The sequence below is a fragment of the Pomacea canaliculata genome, linkage group LG12 (genome assembly GCF_003073045.1).
Source record: "Pomacea canaliculata isolate SZHN2017 linkage group LG12, ASM307304v1, whole genome shotgun sequence".
In the NCBI taxonomy this organism is placed as follows: domain Eukaryota; kingdom Metazoa; phylum Mollusca; class Gastropoda; order Architaenioglossa; family Ampullariidae; genus Pomacea; species Pomacea canaliculata.
Genome location: NC_037601.1, coordinates 20,120,503 through 20,137,832, shown reverse-complemented (window position 1 = coordinate 20,137,832; position 17,330 = coordinate 20,120,503). Strand labels below are relative to the sequence as shown.

The window sequence follows — 17,330 nt, the reverse complement described above, 5'->3', positions numbered from 1 at the left end:
GGTTGTGAGAAAATCAGAGAAAATATTTCGGATAAAATGTGGGAGGACAGGCAGAAAGTTGTCATAATTAATTGACCGAGTATAATGAAGAATGGCAGGTCGTGTGGGGACAAGATGTTCATCGATGTCCCAAAATGGCGGAGAAGAACTTGGTAAAGAGACTGTAGATATTTTCAGAAACAAAAATACTTCAAATCTTTAGTTATATCTGCGCCATAGCGACAACATAAAAATAGAAGGACAAGGAGGCTGGACGATAATAAGACAATGATAATAATTACAATAATAAGTAGAGGACGATTAATAGTTTTGAGGTAGAACTGATTACAGAATTTTCGATTATATTTATATTTTAGATGTAAACTTCACAGGGCAGTGATCACGGTTTCACCAAAGCTGACTGCGACAGCGCCTTCCTCGCCACCATGCACCAGGCCTGCACCAGCCTCAGCAACACCGACGAGTGCACCATTCAAGCCAACAGTGTGTACGGCATCGCGACACGGGTGGTTGGCTCCTCCTTCTTCCACGCACCCGGCCACACGGAGCTTTGGTGTATCGAGCACTTCGTACCCGACTGCCTTCCGTCGATTCAGGGTAGCACACACTCCGCGATTCCGAACTGAGAGACATCTCGCTTGGAAAGCTTCCAGAAAATGATGAAATGTTAAAGGTTTACTACAACACAAAATTGCTTTCAAATGACTGCGGTGAGCTCAGGACAAGATGGCGGTTACAAAATTTAAATGATTGACTTCCAGCCTTCAGTTCATCATCGTCAAAGACATAAAAACAATGGTGATGTAACGAATCTCTTCTATAAAAGTACTAAGGTGTGGGTTGAAGCTTTTCTTTGGGTAAAGCTCAATAAAACTATCTCCTAATCTAGGTGAACTCTTCTGTTTTCGAAGTACACGCCTACAAACACATGGGCAGTCCTGATGTCCGTGGTGTTGACATTCATTACATGGAGATGGTTGTCGGTTTGTAACTCGAAAACAGAAGGAAGAGATAATCTCCCAAAATTTTACGAAATGAAGAACCTTTAACCAGTTATTAGAATATTTTTCACCCAGCTAGACCTTTAGTCAACATTTTGCCACATCTCTCCTTTTTGTCGGTAGCTTTCACGATGAAATGAATCCCTGTAGTCTTGTGATGTGAGCTTCTTCATTTCTTGATGTTCGTCGTCTCTGAATCCTTGTGTATCGACATCGGAAGGAAAATAAGCTCTCAAGAGTCTGGGAAACAGTATGTTGTGCTGAGTTCAACTTACTTTCAAAAAAACATCTCTAGTAGATGTTAACATATTTTATTGCAGTCGATGAGCCAGGATAGAATTTCATTCCCTGCGTTCGAAGCCGTATGGGGTCGGCTATTTACAGATGTTGTGTTCTTAACTCTCTTTTGTGTTCAGGACTTCTACAACAATACTTGAAACAGTTCTCTCCCTTCTACCAGGCAACAAGATTTACCCTGTCATCCTCTCAGCTACTTAAGTTCATCTTATTAACACTTACAATTATAAGATCAGTTTCATTTTTTGGTACCTAAAAAACAACAAAGCATAAAAGAAAGTTTATGCTGCCAAAAACAACCAGAAACAAACTAAAAGGCAGCAGATTTGTTTTAAAATTTGAAAAAAAAAATATTATTAGTTTTTCTGTTTCACATCGCCATTTTTTACAATCAGAACGCGTGAGTTCAAAGGCCGACTCGTTTGTAAGGTGAACATACTGTGATGCTGAACTTCAAAAATCTTTCTGGTAGCGACAAGATGTCCTCGGTATGATTGTCGTGGGTTGTCAACAGAAAAAAAATAATCAAACGGATTTAATAAAAAAAAAAAAAAAAAATCAAACCGCAGCATGAAATCCTTCTAAGCATGACAAACTATTAGTTGATGGCAAAAAAGAGGATCGTTGTTGTGACAATACCTGTCAGAAGCTCTGTCTGTCGTTTGTACCTGTCTGTGTCACTCAGGTTTATAGTTCTCAAAGAAAATCTAAGAAAGCTTTATCTTGAGCAAGGAACAGTGACACACACAAAAAAATGTTCCACAGAAAAATCAGCTGGCAGATAAACAATTTCTGATAAGCTCGCAGTTCAAACCTATAAAAGAACTTCTCTCTGACTCACAATCAGAAGGGTCGCAAAAATAGAAACTTCATATCTTGACTTACGTAAGTCAGCTTCTCTTTGATTGTCTGTTTGCTCTCCAAACCTATATAACACTTTTCAGTATGACAAAATATATGTTATTCTAGTTCACTGTCTGGATTTCTTTCTAGTAATCTGTCCATCGTACTTTATATTTCTCCTGCCTCTCTCTCTTATTTACATTCTTACCTATTTCTCTGTAATTTTGTCAATCGCTCTACTGGTTGATAAATCTTCGTATTTACCTTCTGTTCATATTATTTATCTTCCATCTATTTATTTATTCATCTATGTTCCAGTTACATGTTTGTCTATACTTACCCTTCTGCCTCCTTCATCTCTTTTGGAGTCAAACTTATAAAATGTCACTGTGATGCTGCGTATGCACAGAAAAAAAAATACATTGTAATCACAAATCCACACCGAAAACTACGGTCATTTCCAATGTAACGAATTATAAATTATCAAAAACCGAAATACATTAATCAGTAAGTAGTTTTCAACTGCCACGAGTGCTGTTCCACCAGCATATGTACCCATTCATCGTCTGTCACTTTTTTTGCTCGGGTACACTCACTTGATTCATAATAATTGTAAACAAATCTGGGATAAACTGTTAAAAAGATTTGCATAGACACGCACTGCTCATCTTTAACACACTATAAATTGAAATGATGCAGCATGTTTAAATACTAAGGTATGTTGTGAGGTATGCAGCATTTTATTTTTTTAATTTTATCTAAAGGATGGAAATCTGAGATTGAAGACAGGCTGGCATACATACATTTATTAATCCACAAATATACACATACATACGATTTATAAACTCAGTTGACTACCTGAACAGTCGCACTGAAAATGTAAATGTAAATGGCGATCTGTCGGTTATTTCACCGATTCTGTTGTATTTTTTTCTTACCTTCTGTACCCAGACATTGATAAAAAAAAAAAATGTTCATTCTCCACTGCCCTCTTTCTCTCGTTCGTTTTCTTATCTTGTAACTGCTTATCTGTACTCAACCTTCAACCTCAGTGAACTAGAATCACAAAGTTTTGGCGATTCACCAGAATGATGTCACTGAAGTTACTCCTTGCCCTCGCCCTGGTCGCTGTCGTCACGGGGTCAGAAGAGTTCGAGGTCGGGACGAGGCGCCGGCGAGAAGTGTGTGCAGAGCACTCTAACGGATGTAGTATCCCAGGTGACCTCCCCTTCTTCTACAAGCATACCTTCACCCCCGCTTGTGACCGTCACGACATGTGCTACAACTGTGTAAGTACACTCGACAGGTAACATTGAACAGGTGTATAAACAAACAGGTGTATAACCTGTAATGGACACGTGGATGTGGCAGGTGTGCGATGACGTCACTCACTTTCCGTTCCCCTCTATCCTGATAAATGAAGATGAAGACCCTGACATCCGCCAATTTCGATTCTAAATCGATTCCTCTCTCTTAATATTCAGGTATTGAAGTTTGTCGTCCATTGAATTACCTGTACTATGGTGGAAGAGCATGTATGAATTAAGTTGTAAACAGTAAAATAATATATGAGAATAAATGATAAGATATATGTCACAGAGATATTCATTTGTCGCAATGAGTCTTGTCTTTCTTACAGAAGCTAATATATAATGGTTTCGACTCATGTCATGGGTCAGGTCCCGTCTCGTGTGTCAAAGTATGTGTCATGCCTCCTTTTGTCTGTCATATATCATGCTTGATGTCATGTGTCGTATGGTGTGTCATGAGCCGTGTCATTTCTTTTTCTTTGTTTGTATGGTCTTCCCTTCTCTGCTAGATGTCATGTCTCGTTTGGTGTTTGTGTTTGTATGGTCTTCCCTTCTGTGCCAGACGGTTGTGACAATGTGACATATTTTGTCAGCATCTGCACATCGGGCAGGAAAGAAGCAGCCGCACCACCATGATGTGTGACAATCCACTTCTCTCCATTGTGTTTCTGCTAGACTAATAATCCCACCTGTCCTTGCTTTATGTTCAGGGTTCACTCCTGGGGTACACCAAAGACCAGTGTGACCAGTACTTTTTGAACAACATGCTGAAGATATGTGCGAGCGTCAGTCGGCGTCGTGACACTCTGTCCCGCAAGTACAGAAGCACGTGCACGCTGACCGCCACTGTGTACTACGAGGGCGTTCACCTGGCAGGTGCCTCCCACTTCCGTGTACCTGGCCACACAGATCCTTATTGCACCACCGACTTGGTCCGTACATGTGTGCCGTAAAAGCTTCAGTAAACTGAGGATTTCTACAGGAATGTTTTTATGTGTTTGCTAGCACGTGTGTGTACTTGTATTAGTTTTCTACCAACCTGTCTGATCCTTCAAACATCCATCCATTCAGACATGCATCCAACTATCGCTTAGTAATTAATATAATAACTTAGATGTTAGTATTCAGTGCGCTCCCCTGCCTATTCTTTTCTCATAGCAACTGAGTCGACGCTAAGCTCTGCACACCTTGACAGGCTTTCTGTTGGAGGAGGTGGTGTAGGTGGTGATGATGGAGGTGGGGGGAAGGGGTGTGGTAATCTTTTTACAGATGCTGACCTTTTTTTTTTTTGTCTCGTAAGTGAATACTTTCCATATGGGAAATGTTTGCCAAAGATAACACAAACCATATCAACACGGACTGTTTACAGACAGTGAATAATAATAATAATAATAATAATAATATAATAATAATAATAATAATAATAATAATAATAATAATAATAATAATAAAAATAATAATAATAATAATAATAATAATAATAATAATAATAAATAATAATAATAAATAATAATAATAATAATAATATAGCTTCTAATGTGCTGTACTCCGAATCCAAGGCAGGCTCACCACTCTTCACAAACAAAAACTCTAAGACAAACATTTTGCGGTCCTGTCGGTGAAGCTAATGGAGTGCCAGGGGTCGCTCTGCATCCCTCCTAGAAACCAAGATCCTAAGGCCCGTTTCAAGGGAGGAAGGATCATGGGGAACAAAATTATAATATCAGATTTATACAAAGAGGGGAGAGTAGAGCTTATTGACTAGGTATTCGCCCATTTCAAGAGGGCGTATGACAAAATGAATAAGGGAAATAAATAAAAAATATCCACAAACATTATAAAGTAAGATATGTTTGTATCGTCATAAGCTTTTAACACGAATATAAATACATTTTTAAACAAAAGTCATACTTTTATCAATTACACAATTTGTCATTCTTAAGAAAACATTTCACAATAAATGTGATAAATTTGCCAAAACTATATGTAAAGATTGAAGACAAACATAATAAGGAGGAAAAGAATTAAGTTTAAGAAATAAAGAATTAAAACAATGAATAAGACACATCTGAAGAATATAGAATAGCTATGTGCGTTATATAATAGTTACATGAATTATATAATAGCTATATAATAAAAATAAAAGTTATCGCTGTGTATGATCCCAGCTCAAGAAAAAGATAAATACTAAAGGTTTGGGCCTGTCTCGTGACTTTAGTTTATTACCATTTATTACATTTGACTTTTTCACACAGCCCGTTATCCAACGGCTGACGTGCCAAAGGAGCAGTGAGCAATGGAAGGGATGCAACAATAATAAACAATGTGCAGATATTATTTGTCTAGATAACTCCCTGTTTGTTGTCACAGATTTGTTGTTGTAAGGATGACTGTGTAGTCTCTTGTCTGTATGTCTGCATGTCTGTATGTGAGTGTGGGAGGACGCGCATAAGAGAGAGACTCGTGGGTGTGTTTCGTAAAATAACATTGAAGCGAAAATAAACAGAAGTACAGTCAGCTCCATATTTGTTATTTATTCTTGCTCTAGATTAGTCATGCGTATAATAATATCTTGTTTTCCTATTTGGAGGTTTCGTCAACCCTCATCCCTTTTCCGCTTTTAAACAGGTTAAGTAAGCCCGCCATGTTTATATTATTCTTGCAACATTACTTCATAATTCCACATAATACCGGTAACTTTACAAAGCAAATAATAAATGTGAACCCAAAACTTGGTCTCTTTTCAAACAGATAAGTATTTGATACAAAGACCAAACAACTAAAGGCCAGCTTAGGGTAGCTTCCTTTCTTAGTGATGCGTGTCTGGTAAACTCAAAATACAAATATTTTGGTCTTTGTAAAGAATGGGCACCACGCAGTAAGAGCTGCTGTGGGCGGATTTTCTGTATTTAAGTGATGGGTTCAGGAAGAGGTCTATTCAGCACTCTCCAGTTCTCCAGCTGAAGACCTTCTAACTGAACTTCTTGGTGTCTGCATGAAAACCTTGCTGCATTACGACGAGTAACAGCGATAATTTTATCTTGACTAACGAGAGTTACAAGTCAGATGTCAATAGCCGTGCGAATGCAAATATCAAATATAAAATAACAGTATCCACACTTTGTGAATATTATTTAAATAGTTCTATTTTTGGATCTGGGCTTGTGAAAAGCAACTGTACTAAATAAAAAAGTACTTTATTGTAAATCCTTCAGGAAAAGATATGCTTTGAGGATATAAGAACATTAGTAATTTTGGACGATTTGTATCGCCTTCTGTTTTCACTTGTGTGGGTTTTTTAATTTTTTTATTATTTTTTTTTTGGTGGTGGTAGTGGTGTTGATGGTGTTGATAGTGGTGGTGGTGATGGAAGGATGGGATGAGGAGGGAGTAGAGAATGGAGAAACTTTGAAAAAGCACAGCGCGTTTCTTATTACTTTTTACATCGTTAAAAACAAAAGAGGAGTGATTTTCAATGCTTCCGCTAATTTCAAACCGTTATTTTCCCCTCGTGTGAGTGATCCTCTGCCATGTTTATTTCATGAAATAGGATGACGTCACTGGGGTTACTCGGCCTCCTTCTTGCCCTCGGAGTGGTCGCAGGGTCAGAGGGGTTTGAGCGCGTGCAAAAACGAGACGTATGCTCGCAATATGGCGACGGTTGTAGCATTCCGGGGGATCTCCCCTTCTTATACAAGACTAAATTCACGCCCTCCTGCAACCGTCACGACATTTGCTATGGCTGCGTAAGTATGGAGTAACAAGCTCATCACAAATTGTAACAATCGTCGGTCTCTGTCTCTCAATCTGTCTTTTTCTCGCTAGCAATGTTCCTGGAGTCAAACTACGATCAAACTAATATTAGATTAAAACAAAATTAAAGAAGTTTTCATAACTTAGAAATGGCTATCTTTTAATCAATAGTTTTCTTTGTTTATTATAACAAATCTTGTTGGGTATGTGCGACATGAATAAATGAAAAATTTGCGGTATTACAGTTATAAAAAGCATTTTTTTAAAAAAAATAAAAAATAGGTTTTATGATATAAACTAGATAAATTGCCTGAAAATTCTTAATCTTTTATTAATATCATACAAAGAACTAAAAAAGAAAAGGTTTAAATAGGACAAACTGATATTCAAATCAGCAGCTGATAGCAGTATGTCGATGGCACCTACAGATTAATAGTTTAAAATAAAACGAAAGTTGCACAATAGACGTTAGCTCAACTGTGAAAGGAAGAGAAGTGTAGCAAAAAAACCCTTCAATGTTAAATGCTTCGAATGTGTTTCTAACTATACACTCAACCATCTCTACATATTGGGACTGAAAATGATACTGATTTAAATAATTTTTTACCTTCATTTTTTTTTTTATGTGATCCATGGTAATTGTAGCATGCCGAGAAAGTGTGTGGAGAACACAACTGAATTAGCGATACCTCATAAAATAATTGGTTGATGACCTGCTCTGTGCTCAGGGCGCTCTGGCGGGATATAGTCGAAGTGCCTGTGATGACTACTTCCTGAACAACATGGTGGCTGCGTGCGGCAGGCGGCGTGATGTGTGTACCACCACCGCGCAGGTCTACTACCAGGCTGTTCGCAGTAGAGGGGCTAGTCGTTACAAACCCGCCGGAAGCACAGAGAATTACTGTACTACCAGCTTGATTACAGCCTGTGTGCCGTGATAAGTTGTTCAGTAAACTGGCATGATACAAACATCTTGTCCGTGTTTGTGTGCGCTTGAGATTGTCTGTGGGGTGAGGGTGGGTTAGGATATATACACACACACGCATGCACGCACTCTGACAAGTGGTGTTTGTCTTTTTCTATCTCATTTTTTTTTCTCTTTGACCATCTCTGTCTCAGCTACATCTATCCTTAAACTTTTTTTTATTCCCTACTTTTATATTAACTTCTTAAATTAAAAATTACATTATTCGGTCAAGCAAGTTTATACCGTACAAAATCATTGCTTTAATGCAGGGGTGTCAAACATTGCTTTAATGCAGGGGTGTCAAATTCAGTCACACAGGGGGCCAAATCTCACATCATACACAAGGTTGCGGGCCGAAATTTATTATTTAAAGGCCGAACTCCTGGTGGGCGTTTATAAATGGTATCGCCCGCGCTAGGGAAGGTCGGAGTGCACGTGGTGCCGACAGTCAGGGGTCACTTGCCCCCAGTTACTACATCGACAGGTGGGCAGGTACAGGTACACAAACACCGCCGACTGCCCCTAGCAATAAAACGTCTTTCTCAGCCGACTGGTAATTGCTGTAGGGCTTACACCATCATTGCTAATAAGCGATACGATATGGAAATATAAATTATTATAATTCAAGACATCATTGTATCTGGTGTAAACGTAGCTTCATCTTTCAGCAGAAAAGCGTTAGAATAAAAACGGAAAGATTAGGAACACCTTAATGAACAGAAAAAGTCATTCACTTTCCTGTGTGATTTACTTGTAAACTAAGTTTCCTCGGGATGCATCTTGATAAATGTAACAAAGAATCAGGCTAATTAAATAATTTAAAACAGTGAGAGATTATTTTCTTCTTTTTAAAGATTTAATTGTTTATATCTGTATTGAGAAAAAAACTTTCTTTGCGGATAACGTAACTACCAAAACACACAGAAATGGGAGATAACCAGCGCTAACGTTTTTATGTGGCTTTCGTCCCTTGGATGAGTTTATCCTTTGACAGTTGTTTAATAATAATGATGATTAACGCGCAGCATCACGACCAAGATAGATCGGACTGTCTGAACAGACCAATAATGATACATGAAAGTAAACAGTGAGGTACGTTTAGACACACTGAACAACACAAAGATGAGGTACAGGATAACAGCAAGTAAACAGTGAGGTACACAAATTTGTTTACAAATCTAATTATTATTATTTAAGGAAGAGACAGACAAAGATATATAAGTGAATGAGACAATTGGAGCCTAGAACCGCCAAGACCATCAACCAAAGACAGATGTATTTTGGAATGACAACATACCTTGATTGCTTTTCATCTTGCAGGGAAACTAACAAGTGTGCTCACATGCAAAAATAAACAAAAGAGTAAAAAAAAAAACTAAACAAAACAACTGCTAGTTACAAGATGATTACAAGATGAGGCTAATGTTGTCAGGGAAACAGGGAAATGTCTTATTTCCCTTGTAAGCGTAGTTCGCGAGTGTGTGTACCTCGTGAAAATAACAGAAAAAGGGTGTAATTCGTAAACCGCGTGCAGGAGCACCACTGATGACACGTGACACTAGTAACGACAGCTCACCTCCAGGTTTTTCGCTCAGTGAACAGTGTGTGACATTCCCAACTCAGACGCCGAGACGGTTGGTCCTACCTGTACAGGTGTGAATACAGACAGGGGAATCTGTGCATTTAGTTCCTTGCCCAGTCAGGTAAACAACTATGTTTTTATATTGTCCTGAATTGTAATGTCTGATTTCACGGGCAAAGGGTATTGTTAAATTGTTTCATGAGAAAAATCTTAACGTTCAGTAAGAAATCACGTGATGAGTTTACCGCCGAGGAGAGACTCAATAGTAGCAGTGAAATGGTAGTCTCATATAGTCATTAAGTTACAGGAACTAATGTGGAGGAGCAGCTAAGGAGGACCCGCTGAAACGGAGCCCTAACTACAGGAGGCAAGCAGAGAGCCTTCTGTCTACACCGGACCCACCCAGAGGTGACTGTCAACCGAGGGAGGACTGCGCAGCTCGAACCCGTCCGTCGGGTAGCCCTGGAGTTTTCTTCCCTTGTGGGTCGTCGACGGGGACGGATGGGGGGGGGGAATTGGTGTTTTACGCGAGCCAGCAGATAAGGCTATATCACTGCAAGGCAGCCAGCCCTGTGAACAGATGTCACTTGCAGAAGGAAAGAACGGCATGCCCGAGACGAGAGCTGAAACCCAGACAGCCAACCTTCAGTATGGGTGGTTTTTCACGTGACGTCATCAGTTTTGCGAGCTGCTTCAGCGGCCATTTTTCTACCCTACTAAGCAGTGGTTACGGAAGCTTGCTGGGGCAACTGATCGGTTTATCATGGTCGTCTGCGGTATAAAAGGATGGCGGAAACAAGCCTGCAGTAAACGAAATGTTCCTCTAGATGTATCTTTTCATAAGATACCCAAATTATTTTCAACCAAGGCGACGAAAACAAGAAACTTACAGAAGAACGATGTCGTCTGTGGAAGGCAGCCGTTTACCGAAAGGATATTAGAACAGAAGAGAAGTGGGAACAAAATACTTATCTGTTCGAAACACTTTGTTGGCGGTAAGAAACCAGACGCTTTCCAAATTGCTTAAAGTATTTAACGTTGTTCTGCATGTTGTACACATTGTGATAAATATTTTCTTCATTGTAGGTTGGTGACAGTTCACGTGATTTGAGTGAACATCAAAACAAGACTTTCATTATGCATGACCACGACTAATAAACTATAAGCTATAGAGAGAGAGGATAAAAAATGTTATTTCTACTTCATTATTTTTCTTTTTAGACGTGTATTTGGTTTATTTTGTTTCAGTGCTGATTATTATTATTTTTTGGTAGTTAATATCACTAAAGATGTAATTTTATGGGTTGTTTTATTCTTGTGTCTAGGAAAGCCAGCATATGTGAATTTCCGGAACAGCCCTTTCCTGGCTTCCCACTCTACACCTTGGACATGAGCGATCAAAGTACTTGCTCAGAAAGCTGAGACTTCGAAAAACAGGTATTTGAGACTTGTGTCTCGCAAAAGAAGTAATGCATCTGTCCCTACTCTACATACTGCAAGCAAGAAGCGAAAATCAATCAGCAGTGAGACAATCTATCTATTCCTCTTCGTGCATCAGGTTGCACATAAGGCCTCAACCAGAGTCCGCCACCGATGTCGATCGGCTGAAACCCGCTCTAGGTGACCCCCATGTCCAGCCCTTTCCTTTCATCTCCCTTTCCACTGTTCTTCTCCAAGTTTCCTTTGGGCGGCCTCGTTTTCTTCCGCCGTCTGGAGTCCATCGTAGGGCGACTCTGGAAAGGTCTGCTGGCGGAGCACATGTCCAATCCATCGCCAACGCCTTCGTTGAACCTGCGTGGTGATGGACTCGGTTTCAGTTCTTCGGTGGAGTTCTTCGTTGGTGATGGTGTTTGGCCAAAAGATGTTAAGTATGCGCCTGAGGCATCTGTTTTGGAAGACGTCAAGCTTGTTACTGATGGTTTTGGTCATCTTCCAGGATTCTGATCCGTAAAGGAGGGTGCTGATCACATTTGACTTGAAGATTCTCAGTTTGATCTTCTGGCTGATGTTTGTTGCCCTCCATGTGCTCCTGAGTGAGGCGAAGGCCTGGCTGGCTTTCGCCAGTCGGGCTCGAATCTCCACCTCCGCATCCCGGTGTTTGACATTTGGACCCAAGATAGGTGAAACTGTCAACTTCCTCCAATCTCTTCTCCATTTAGTTTGATGCCGTCTTGGACTCTGGCGTTCACTCTCATACTTTTCGTTTTTTGTGCTGACCTTCAAGCCAAGGTTTCCAGCTGTTTCTGAGAAGGCCTTTGTTTTTTCATGCATGTCTTGGTGGCGATGTGCAGCAGGGCAATGTCATCAGCAAAGTCCAAGTCTTCCAGCGTTGTTGTTGCTGTCATAGTCATGGTCCATCTGATCCCTCTCCTCTCACTGTCGGTGGAAGTCTTCATGATCCAGTCCATGGCCAGGATGAAGAGGAACGGCGACAGAATGCAGCCCTGCTTCACCCCGGTACTGACGTTGAAGGGGTTGTGAGCTCCGTGTCACAGACAACCTGGGATTTGAAATCGCTGTACAGCATTGCAATGACCTGAACAAGTTTTTGCAGGGACTCCGTAATGCCTCAGGATCTTCCATAAGGACTCGCGGTGGATGCTGTCAAAAGCCTTCTCCAGGTCGATGAAATTGATGTACAGCGGGTGTGTTCCATTCATTGCTCTGCTCCAGAATCTGTCGCAGAATGAAGATGTGTTCGGAGCAGGATCGCCCAGGACGAAATCCTGCTTGCTGTGGTCGGAGGTCTTTCTCAAGAGTTGCCGTCAGTCTTGACAAACAATCTTGCTGAAGACCTTGCTGGTGAGGGAAAGAAGTGTTATGCCTCTCCAATTATTGCAGTCTCCAAGATCTCCTTTCTTGGTAACTGAAGATGAGCCCTGTCTTCCACGCAACAGGGACCTGCCCTGATTCCCAAACTTGCTTGAAGATTTCAGTCAGCTTGGGAGCTGTCACATTTATATCTGCTTTCAACATCTCTGCTGTTATTCCATCTGCCCCTGGTGCTTTGCCGCTTTTCATTGTCTTGACTGCTGCTGTCACTTCTTTCCAGCTTGGTGGTCTGTGCAGATGTCAAGGTCTATAGCTGCTGGCTGGGATGTCTGCAAGCTGAGGGGGATCTGGTCTGTTCAGAACCGACTCAAAATGTTCCTTCCAGCGCTGTAGTTTTTCTGCCTCTCCCTCGATGACATTACCGTTCACGTCTTTCACTGGCACATCACTGTTCTTAAACCATTGTTTAGCTGTTTGTTTATCTTGTACAGTGTCTTCAGGTCATTTTTACTTGCTGCATTTTCTGCTTCATCTGCCAGTTTCTCTATGTGGTCTCTTTTGTCGGTTCTTTGCCATCCTCTCTTTACCTCTTTGTTTAGTTTTGCATATCTTTGTCTGAGTTGTTCTTCAGGCGTTCAGATCTGGTGCTGTTGATTCTTTGTTTGGCTGACTTTCTCTCTTCTTTCTTCTTCCATGTCTCTTCTCTGATCCACTGTTCTTTCTTTTTCCGTTGGAAGCCCAGTATTTTCTCTCCTGATTCCTGTAAGACTCGATTGAGTCGTCTAAGGTCATCTCTTGTTGGTCTCCTAGTGCTTGGAACCTGTTTTTACTTCCATAGCAAAGGCCCTTTTGATGGACTGGATTTTTTAGTTTGCCGGAGTCCACTCTCTGCTGACGTGCCTGTTTTCCTCGTGACCGACGAAGCTTCAGAGAAACTGTGGCTATCACAAGAGTGTGGTCAACTGGCAACGTCTGCTCCTCTGTAGGCTCTAACATCTTGAAGTGAGCTCCTCCATTTCGGTTGATGATGACATGGTCTATCTGGTTCTTTGTGTCCCATCTGGTGATGTCATGTTGCCTTGTGGATGTCTTTGTGTGGGAAGAGTGTGCCACCAATCAGTAGGTTGTTTTCTTCACAAAAGTTGCCAGTCTCTCTCCGTTGTCATTGATGGTTCCGATTCCATGTTTGCCATGACATGCTCCCTGCAGGTGTTGTCACTTCCCCACCTTGGCATTGAGATCGCCGACGAAGAGCAACATGTCATGGGCTGGAACGCTCTCTGAGGCTGCTTGGGAGCTGATCGTAAAAAGCATCCTTGTCTTCTGCCTCAGAGTCATTTGTTGGTGCATAGCAAGCTAGCACTGTCAGCTTGGTGTACTTTGAATGGAATCTTGCTCTCAAAAGCCTGGGTCCATAAGGCTTCCATTCCAGCAGTGCCTTTTCCGTTTTCTTGTTGAGGAGTAGAGCTACTCCTTCAGAGTGCTGAGCGTCTGATCTTCCTGAGAACAAGATGGTATGTCCTGACGCTAGTCTCCTCTTTCCCGTGCCGGTCCATCTGACCTCACTGACTCCCAGGATGTCCAGTTGTAGTTGTCAAACTCTTTGACTAGTTGGAGCATCCTGCAGTCTGGTACAAGGTCTGGAGTTCCAGCACCCCACCCTCAACTTTTGCCTCGGCTTCAGTAAATCCACTGTCGGGGCGCCAGCTCCTTTCGGGTTTGGCTGTCGTCCGTCATTAGTCCAGTCACCTGGTGGTGCTTCATTACCTCGCCATCTGTGACGAGTTCTCTGGTTTTAGTTTCTGTAACATACTTTTTTTACATGGTGGGGTTGTTAGCCCTACCACAACCTATTTTACCTCTAGGTGAGGTGTCCACCTTAGTCGCCTCTTACGACATGCCTGGCTGGATGGCAGGGACCCTATTCTTACAATGCTTGCTAGGCAAGCATACCCCGGGGTCCCACAGGGGATACAGAACAGCCCATTAAGCTTTATACACTCTGCTGCAAGAAGAGACAAAGTGATCACAGTCTCCTAGCCCAACAGTTCTGCCTAGGATAAAAAACAGTTCCTCTACCTTTGCTAATATATACTGCGTAAACATACCAGTTTTGAGCCCCTGAGAATCTCTTTTTCCACATCATCAATTATGAAGCCGCCAAATGATTTAAATTTGTACTGGGTCAGATTGGATGCATATTGCATGCACTTGTGGTGAGCAGAAATTATCTTCAGTGTAGATTCCTTCAAATGAGAAGCATGAAGCTTTCCTGCAATATCCTCTGTATCATCCCCTCGCCAGCAGAAATTGCAAACAACATCATCCTGGTCATCTATCACTGTCGTCTCTGTCATCTTTTCCTCTAACGAGCACCCAACTATGAGCAGTGAGACAAGCCAGGAAGAAAAATTATGTGAAAGTGATTTTGGTTGCTCAAGTGCTTGCGAAGAAAGTTTACATGGTGACATAGAAGATTCATGTTCAAATGATCAAACACTCAAACAGATTTTGGTTGCTCAAGTGCTTGCGAAAAAGTTTACATGGTGGCATAGAAGAATCATGTTCAATGATCAGAACACTCAAACAGATTTGACTGGACTAAATATAGATGCAATCATGCAGGACTCTGAGACCAGACTTCTTGATTCAGTTAAAAACAGACATTGTTCTATTTATGAAAGACAGGTGTATGTTGAAGATGAGCTAAAGTTCCATTCTACACGGACTTCCTTCATTGGCAGTAATGGACCTTATTTTCAGAAACGGTAGAGCCATACATGTCCTAATCAAAACACAGTCACTGTCCAAAAGAGCAAGAGTTTTTGCTGTGTTTAATTAAGATCAGACTGAACTACCAATTCCAGGATATAGGGTATCAGCTGAAAGTATCCGTGTCAACTGTGCAAAGGAGTTTTTCATAGAACTCTTGATGTACTTGTAGCACAGTTGTCTTTTTTGTTGCACTGGCCTTCAAAGAGAAGCTCTGAAACTGTCTATGCCTATGTGCTTTAGAGAAAACTTTAAAGATAAAGTTGCTGTTATTGTTGACTGTTTTGAACTTGAAGCACAGAAACCCTCAGGCCAACCAATCAGATCCAAGTTTATTCCAACTATAAAAATATCATTCTGCCAAATATCTGATTGGGATCACACACAAGGTTCAATCAGCTACATTTCAGATGCATTTGGTGGCAAGGGCTTCAGACAAAACACATCATTGAAAATACTTCTCTGTTGTCCAACTTGTTACCAGGAGATGTATTATGGCCGACAGAGGTTTCAACATTTGAAGATGAAGTTCTTTTTTATCAAGCTAAATTAATAATTCCAGATTTTACCCATGGAAAAAAGCTACTTCACCCAGACAAGTTGAAAATTCGATAAAAATAGCCTCTGTACGAATTCATGGTTGAGAGAGTTATAGGCTTTGTTCGCAGAAAGTTTGGAATTTTGCAGTCTAAAGTGCCTATTGACCTGATGGCAACAAAGCCTGGTGATGATAATCCAGTCATAGACAAAATAGTTCGGCTTTGTTGCTGCATTGTAAATTTACATAAATCCATAGTGCCTATTGAGTAGCTATAGTGCAATTTTTTAGTTTGAAATCAGCATTTATTTTCAGAATGCATGCTTGCAATCTGTATATGTTTACATTACCACAGAAGTTATTCTCAGATATAAAATGCACAATTATCTTACTGTAGTTCTTTTTCTTTCGCACTTTATTTATAATAGCATGACGATATCCAACTGATCAGATAAGTTACTTGGTAAGTTGATGTGAAAACTTGAACAATATAGAATTTGTTCTTTGCTGGAGATGTCATGCTTTGTATGTTGTTGATCAAAATATTTGCTGTGACAGAATATTGTTAATATTTTTTGCTTATTAACAGGCTACTCAAACATGTATAATTGAATCAAATGTTATTGTCATTTGAATGCAAATGCCGTTTGCTTCCTCAGAAGCTAATTCAGAGCAATATTGATGCCAGAGCTTCTTTGTGGATTTTAGATTTACCTAACCAATAGTTCTTCTTAGTAATCCACATCAGTGATGTTATTTAGATTGGGATTTTGATATGTTCCTTCTTACCCTTAATGATTTTTTTATGTTATGTTCTGTCAGCAGACACAAAAAATTTTCTGAAAAGAATTAATAAATATGCATTTGAATGTGCAAAAGTTCTTGTTTTGATGTTAAAGAAGAAAGAAAGAAAAGGTGTGACTGGAGAGGGAGAGATTGGGGTAGCAAGCAATGAGTGAGAGGAGGTGAAACTGGACACTTAATGAAGGGGAGGAGGATTGTGTTTCTTATTGAAGGGAGAAGCCACTGCCGGGACAGTGTGTTTTAACAGGGAGAAGAGAAAAGGATTCCGAGAGAGGTGGACGCTTGTTTAAGAGTAGAGAGCCATTTGCTAGACAGTGTGTCTCACTAGTGTGTAAGAGATCGAGTACATTTTAGTTTGAAGGTTGTGTTAGTCGAAGTGTGATTGCCAAGACAGTGAGTTTGAATAGTAGATTCCGTGGATTTTTGTGATTGTGCTAGAAGAGCCATTGCCAAGACAGTGAGCTTCATAATGTGTAGAAGATTCGTGGATTTTTGTGATTGTGTTAGAAGAACCATTGCCAAGACAGTGAGTTTGAATAGTAATAGATACAGGAATTTGTGTGATTTGTTTAGAGGAGACATTGCCAAGACAGTGAGTTTTAATAGTGTGCAAGGAGTTCGGTGGACTTGGTAAATGTGTTTGACGAAAGGAAGAGCCATTGTTATAGTGACTGTGTTTTCATAGGGTTTT

General features: G+C 40.5%; 1 protein-coding gene across 1 annotated transcript; it reads left to right on the top strand.

The window, feature by feature from the left end:
• Positions 1–2,063: 2,063 nt before the first annotated feature.
• LOC112553393 lies at positions 2,064–4,424 on the top strand. Its single transcript, XM_025220583.1, has 3 exons — positions 2,064–2,183; positions 3,229–3,430; positions 4,162–4,424. The coding sequence occupies exons 2-3, from the start codon at positions 3,230–3,232 to the stop codon at positions 4,402–4,404; spliced, it is 444 nt and encodes a 147-aa protein (XP_025076368.1). The 5' UTR covers positions 2,064–2,183; position 3,229; the 3' UTR covers positions 4,405–4,424.
• The last annotated feature ends 12,906 nt before the right edge of the window (positions 4,425–17,330 follow it).

What these genes read in the sequence shown, in the direction of transcription:
- LOC112553393 (XM_025220583.1), top strand. Translation starts at nt 3,230, where the DNA reads ATGATGTCACTGAAGTTACTCCTTGCCCTCGCCCTGGTCGCTGTCGTC. An exon ending in ACGACATGTGCTACAACTGT is followed by an intron (nt 3,431 to 4,161) that starts GTAAGTACACTC and finishes CTTTATGTTCAG; the next exon opens with GGTTCACTCCTGGGGTACAC.